At 43.5% G+C, this 7,500-nt stretch overlaps 1 protein-coding gene across 1 annotated transcript in view; it reads left to right on the top strand.

Moving 5' to 3' along the window:
* Positions 1-3,963: 3,963 nt before the first annotated feature.
* Positions 3,964-7,500, top strand: part of LOC130383102 (brain-enriched guanylate kinase-associated protein) — a 14,315-nt gene continuing 10,778 nt past the window's right edge. The window contains 2 exon segments of the mRNA XM_056591154.1: positions 3,964-4,036; positions 7,471-7,500. The exon segment at positions 7,471-7,500 is cut by the window's right edge and continues 132 nt beyond it. Coding sequence (XP_056447129.1) covers positions 3,966-4,036; positions 7,471-7,500 — 101 coding nt within the window. The 5' untranslated portion in view covers positions 3,964-3,965.

The raw sequence follows: 7,500 nt of genomic DNA, 5'->3' as shown, positions 1-7,500 counted from the left end.
TGCTCCAGCATCTGGATGACAATATGATGAGGGATACACCTCAAAGTGTGTGTGTGTGTGTGTGTGTGTGTGTGTGTGTGTGTGTGTGTGTGTGTGTGTGTGTGTGTGTGTGTGTGTGCGTGCGTGCGTGCGTGCGTGCGTGCGTGCGTGCGTGCGTGCGTGCGTGCGTGCGTGCGTGCGTGCGTGCGTGCGTGCGTGCGTGCGTGCGTGCGTGCGTGTGTGTTTGTATCTGTCTGTGTGTATCTCCTGTTCGTTGTGCTAGGTACTAATTAAGTCGTTTACTACAACTCTTGTACCACGCCATGGTCCCTTATAAGCGATCGGAGACTTGTGTGTCTGCCTCAGGAGAACGGAGAACGTCTACAGGGTGTAATAGGGAGAATGCCCTGTTAAAAGGGGAATAAAAACCCAAAGCAAGGAAAGCTCAATCTACATGCACTGAGGGTGAGAGAGCACTAAGAAGGGGAAATAAATTGTTAAATCAATGATTTTAACAGTTAAATGTTATAAACACAATTTTGAACCTACACAAATCTTATACACAGGGCTGTAGTCAAGGCAACCTTTGTCGATTCCAAGGCCAGGGATTGTCGAGTCTGAGTCAAGACAGAGTTCAAAGAGGTTCAAGACCAAATCAAAACCAAAGTCCAAGAGGTTTGAGTCCAAGTCAAGACTGAGTCCTAAGGAGAGACTATCAAGAACGAGACAGAAAAAAAATTATCATCTTGGAGACCACTTACTTGACTTTGAATCATAGCATTTATTTCCCATATAGCAGACACACCCTGCAGGAGTTTGTAATGACAGGTTCCCCTTAAGGTAAACAATTTCCTTTCTTCTCAGTACTTCCTATTCCGCGGTCTTTAACAAAACAACCTGATTGGCAAAAAGGTTCCCTGTCGCCATCCCTGCTGTGTCGTGTCGACCCTGAAGGGCTCTGATCTCGAAGAGACGCGTGTTACACCATTCAATCGGCAGGGTCGATGCGTTCCCGGACCGTGTGGTCAAACGAAACCTATGGTTTGTGAAATACAACACACAAAAACACAGCCGAACACACAACACGAGCCAACACACTATAGTGGCATATCACACACACTCACACATGCTGTCTGTAACATCCGCATCAATGTGTGACTTTTCATGGCTCTGATTGGAAGGAAGGAAACGGAAGAGGAGCCTGGAGACGAGTAGTAGTAAAACACCATTCATTACTCACCCTGTGGGATACTCCCGAGGCCTTTGGTGCCAATTACAACCTCATCACACACACACACACACACACACACACACACACACACACACAAACTATGATGGAATATTATGAAAATAATATGTTATAGAGGGAAGATTTATAGTAATAATTTCAATGATAAGATGAAATGGTCCTGAACTGGTTATGTGTGTGTCAACCTTTTAAGCTGGTTGTTGGTTTGACTATTTACCCTTTTAGTCTTTCAGGTGAGACTTTTTTACCTAAAGTGACTGGTCAATTTCTTCATGCATGTGAAGCCCTCTCCCCAAATCGCTCTTACGTAAACTCTAAGAGGGAGCTTAACTTGAACCTCTTTGCAGGAGAGGAGCCTATGAGATCTATAGAATGACAATGTTTGCTCATAACTCTCGCTAGGGTAACTGAGAGGCGACAGGTAGCTTTTTCCAGCTAGACTGTTGTATAATCATCACCAATGCACACCCAATATACATTAACCCGTAACCAAAAGATCAAAGGATTAAAATATTCCTTTTAATATATTGTTAGATTCAACTCCTATTTCCACCTTTCTCTTTTCTTCTGGTTCCTATTTCTCTTGAGGCACATTATCAGGTTATTTTACATTTTGTGTTAGACTAACTCTAGACTAACCCTTGAAACTGGATATTGTGTTGTGTCCTGCCGTGCTTCATCTAAATCTAATCCAACCTTCTGCTGTGGTAAGCAGTAATAACCCATCTCATTAGAACCCCTCTCTGAATCACTTGTCTCTACTGGTTCTGCGGATACCGTTTTAGAAAGATCCACAAGATCTCTTCGGAATTGCAGTTCACTTCCAATTTGTTCTCCTTTAATGCTTCGAGGTCTCAGACTCAAATCAAACCTCCTCTCCAATTCGCAAGATATGATTTCGATGAATAACCTTCACCGGTCCATTAACATTCTTAGGCTTAATTTGACTGCCACTTGACTTTCCATTATATAGGGAGTGGAACTCCACCTATCTGCTAACTTGGGTTTTCCCTGAGGTCCAAGATTCCGTATTAAAACCTTGACAATAGCTTCCGGTGGAGGATAGCGAACCCGCTGATCATAGCGGCACTTTCTTCCTCGACTCTTTATTCCAGTAGCACTCTCAGTCAACTGAAAGGACACTTGTAGATCACGTCTCAGGTGATTTAGAAAACTAAAAAGGTGGCTTGATCTATGAATGGATGCATGAATGAATGGTGGACGGACATGTGGGTGAATGGATAGATGGTGATTAGTTGAATGGAAGTATAGGTGAAAGTAAGAATGGATATGATAGATGGATTTGTATGGACGGACAGAGAGGTGTCAGGATGGATAGATGGATGAATGAATAAAAAGGACAATGAAAGGATGGATTGATAGAATATTAAGAAATTGCCGATATGTGAGAAGCAGATTTTGATGAAGTTCCTTTTAATAAATCACTAAGTGAGTAATACGATCGACTGGGAGACATTAATAAACAGACTGGCGTGTTGTGGGGAGAGCCTTAAGAGCCTGTGTCAGGGGGTGGTGGTGGGGGGTTGAAATTGTAGCAATTAAAATGTCATGTTCTCATTAGGTCAACGCATGTTGTCCATCTTCCACACAGTATCGTATCCCCCTCAAATGGCACAGAGGTACTCCATCCCCCTTCCACTGACACCAGCGCACCTTTGGCGGATAAAAGATGGATATTCCCCAGGGGCGACCTTTACGGCAGGCTTACTGTATGCTGGAGGGAGATTTAGTTCAGAATAATTAAGTATTGGATTCATTTCCACCCCTATGGCAGCCCATAAGTAGGAAGTCTTGCTGAAGGAACCCTTTGGTGTAAATACGTTTACTTTGTCAACATTACATTATTTTACCTTACAAAAGGCACCGAAGATCTTTTGCTTTCTCCTTCTTTTAACTGTTTACCTGAGACTACCTGGAGAACAAACACCTGCTGTTTACCCTCCATTGGGCCCAGTTAGATCATGCAGATACAGTGAAACTGTTAAACACACTGAATGTGAGTGTGGGTGTGTGACATGTTTGTGTGTTTGTGTCCAGGAAATTCAGCAGCTCTCTCAAAGTTTCTCTTCAATGTTGCTATAGTTGTTGTCTTTATTGTTTTCCGTTGTGCCATTGTTGAGCAAGAGATGTGGATAAAATTAAGTAGTGTTGTCATTACAGACGCACACAACACTCGTTCACACTTTGCTGTTGAACTACTGTCTCTCTCCCTCTGTCTCTTTGTTTGTCCCAATGCTGAACTTGAAATAGGCCATGGTTTGGGGGCTGGTAGAGAAGATCATGTTCTTTCTATGGCCTTCATCTAAACGTTGTTGAAGCGACTATTACTACTCCTACTAATTGATCTGTATAGAGTTGATATTACCTGTACACATTTATTAGCCAGCTCATTCATGGAACAATGGAAACATTGAAACAGTCAATTCATTGTTGTTTTATTTTTACCAAATTGACTCTTGAGTGTGATAGATTGAAGGCCACAGAGCAAAATGTGTCGTTTCTAAACGTGAGGACTTCAAAGCTGTGTTGTTTTCCCTGCTCTTTTTCGCCAGGCTTATCACAGATAGCCAGCTCCCATCAGCGTCCCCAGGCACGCCTTAGAGCTTTCAGTGTCGCTTCGTGGCTAGAGTTCAAACGTGGCTCGAAACAGCCTTCTCCCCACCAGGTGGCAACGGTGGCCAAGGCAACGGCTGTCAAACACGGCAGAGGCAAAAATATGAAAAAGATATACATTGGTAAAACAGCGCTCAAAAGTCAGAGAAATGGATGCAAACATCAGAAGAGAAGGTGAGTTGACGAGGAGTTTGTCGTCACCCTTCACCATTGCACGTCTTTCTCCCCAATGGGGGCATCCATTTCATCGTGTAGCGACGGGGAAATTCGATTTTTGCAGAGATTGGTCATCGCCATAGCCTACCAGGCATCATTAATACGTTTTGTGGCTTCCATCACGTTAGATTTTTCAAAAAAAGCTTTAACATGGCTTCAAATCTACTTTGCACTCAAGTAGAGGTTTGGCATTGCAACACTTTGCTGCTTATTTTTAAGTCTCATTTCTTACATATTTGGCTGCCAACAAGACATCCAGGAAAATCAATGGCTCCTTCCTAGGGCCTAATTAAACTGGCAGCACAAATGCATTGAGCGTTGTTCTCTTGTGCACGTGGTCGTCTAGCCATGCAATTTTAAGTAGGCTATATCTTGCTAGTATGGCATCATTCATTCATATATTTGTATGTTTTTCACATTTGTTCAATTTCTCCTTAAATCTTGATACCAATTAACTAATCATTCTCTGACAATAAAAAATAAAAGATATCTGGTTTGGCTGTCGAAGGCCTGTCATGATTCCATTCAATCATTGTCTGTCCGTCTACCTAGCCACACAAGTTAACTGACATTGAGCCGGACTGGAGTCTTCCACGGCTAGGCATATTGCAAAAGCTAACAAGCTTTTCACATGTTTAGTGAAGAGTGGGTTTGGGCAGAGGCCAATATTTTTTTTTCGGTTGTATCATTTCATGTGAATCATTTTGAGATTTGACAGTTTTATTGCAGTCCAAAGTTGCTAAGGATAGAATATTAAGGAATGTCGGCCATAGACTAGTGAGAGGCTGCTGCTGTTCACAGGCAATGGCAGCCCCCGATGTTGATTGTATCCACTTTGTTTTGTGTTGGACATTTTAATTTCATCACAAATGTTATCTTTGCCACATTACCCATTTTTCTTTTCCAAGGACATATAAATCTCATCCCTGTCAATTTAAGTTTTGTTTTTGTACACTCAGTTGTTCTCAATGATGGTGATGGGCTATGGGCCAATGTCATTTAGTGATGTGCATGCTGCTGCCTGCCGTTTTTGGCAGCATCCAAACAATGGCACCTCTCTGAGGGCCAAGTATGGCCAAATGCCCTGCGATTGCTCATGCATTCAGGTTTCTCTGACAATCTCAAGCCTCCTATTACCTCATCTTCTCACTGACATCCTGTCAATAGGTCATTCCGAATCCACACTCACGCTCACCTGCACTCATCGCATGCATAACCATGCATGAAGCAATGTTCTTTGGTAAAGAAAAAAATAATAAAAGAAGAGAAAGAAAGCATAATGATACATTCTGTGCATCTAAAACACACACAGGGACATGCAGTCACATTCACACACAGGGCCCTATTTTAACGGTCTGAAACGCAAGTGAGCAGCGCCAAGCGCATGTAGCTTTGTGGGCGGTTCTATGGCGATGTTGCTATTTTACCGGCGCATGAATGACTCTTGCGCCCGGTGCAAATCTAAAAAGCGTTGGTCTGAAGTAGCCGGATTACCCGTCGGTGTGGTTTGGGCGTAACGTGCAATAAACCAATGAGAGTGCCATCTCCCATCCCCTTTAAGAGCCATGAGCGCATTTTAATCTTACGAGTTGATATTTTGACAGCGCGTTTGCAGTCTCCGATGAGACAGATGCATGACCACATGAATTTCAAACTTCAAATGGCTCAGTTTATGGCCAAATCATTTGCGTGTGTTTAAACAGCTGGACGCACACACGCGCGCCCGCTTTCATTAATTATTTTACACATACACACACGTGCGCCCGCATTCATTCATTCTTTTTAACACTCACTCGCGGTAAAACAATGTTTGCTCACAATAAAATACTCATCAATCCTAAAAGTTATGGCCTTGTACACAATGTCTGTGTCAAGAAAATATGTGTTGGCTGTACGGTGTTTGCAGATGCATTGATTTAAAAGTACAACTTATTACCGCTGTATCAGCTGTTCTTTCCCAAATAATTAACCAAGAATGTGTGGCTAGGTAGATGAGAGAAGCAAAGTGTATGCGCGAGGTGCACAAGCAACATTTTGCATGCAACCTTAAAATAGCATATGAACAACGCGCCACTGACTTTAAACCAGGTATTTCCTGGTTTGTGGCGCAATTGTTTTCGGAAACTGCAAAATAGCACCAGGGAACGTTTGCGCCAGAACACGCCTCCTCCTTTCGCCGAACCGCCCCTTGGGGCGCAAGAACATTACCTAATTTACAGGCGTGTGGCGGTGGAGGGAAAAGAACGCTCTGCGCCAGTTGCAAACTAGCAACGACACATGCGTCAGTGTAGAAAGTAAATTGCGCCGGATGCAAGATAGGGCCCAAAGCATGTCACACACACAGTTCGATCTGTTATTTGCACGCTTGCCATTGCAGGAGTGAAGGCAGGCGCAAACAAGATGTCAAAGTTTGAAGAATGTCCATTATAATGTCCACCATAATGAGCCTTGCCTGTGTCTGAGGAGACTGCACCAATAGGGATCCCACTGTTTCGGTTTGTGGTGGTGGTAATGAATCCCACCGGCCATGGGAGCTCCTGTCCCAGGTCTGGAGACTCTTTTGTCAATGGGAAATCATTAGTATTCCTTGTTCATCTATCTTATCCTCCACATTGGACTGTCAGCCTGCATTTCCTAAGCCTGCAGCAATGAGACCTTATGCTCACTAAACAGAGCTACAAGCAGCCTTCTGCACCCCGCAGATGCATTGCACACGCACTTTCTTGCACATGCGCTCGCACACACATGCGTACGCACAAACACATACACACACACACACACGTGCACGCACACACACACACAAACACACGCATACCAAAAATACAGGCACCCACACAGACACATGAGAACACACACAGATGCAGGTACACTGACACACATGCAAAGACACACACATGAAAACAAACACATGCCGTGGCACACATACACAAACCTGGTTCATACACACTGCCACTCACACACATGCACAAAACACATCCATGAATCCCCATGGCCAAACTATTTCTAAATCTATTTCCTGCTTCTTTTTTCCTCTCTATCTCACTGTTACCCACTTGTAATCTACCTTCCTTTGCTCTCCTCTCAGATTTGCCCCATTCTGATTAATACAATGAGAACTCTCAAACTTTCACTTTCTTAATTTCTCGTCCACGCTCTCCTTTTCATAAAGGATTTTCCTCGCGCTCTGTTATTAATGCTCGTCTTTCTCTCTTATAAATGCTGGTCTCTCTCTCTCTCTCTCTGTCTTACATACTCGTCTTCGTCTCTCTGTTATTAACGCTGGTCTATACCTCTCTCATCATCTCTCTCTCACTTTGCTATTAATTGTGGTCTCACTTTCTCTCTGTTCTCCAATAATGGTCTCTCTCTCCCATGGTCTGCTCCATGTCAAGCTCTGTCCACGACCACAAGGAAGACCTGCG

This window comes from Gadus chalcogrammus, chromosome 5, assembly GCF_026213295.1.
Source record: "Gadus chalcogrammus isolate NIFS_2021 chromosome 5, NIFS_Gcha_1.0, whole genome shotgun sequence".
Taxonomy (NCBI): domain Eukaryota; kingdom Metazoa; phylum Chordata; class Actinopteri; order Gadiformes; family Gadidae; genus Gadus; species Gadus chalcogrammus.
Note: the sequence above shows the minus strand (reverse complement) of the source record. Positions and strands in the feature narration are given on the sequence as shown.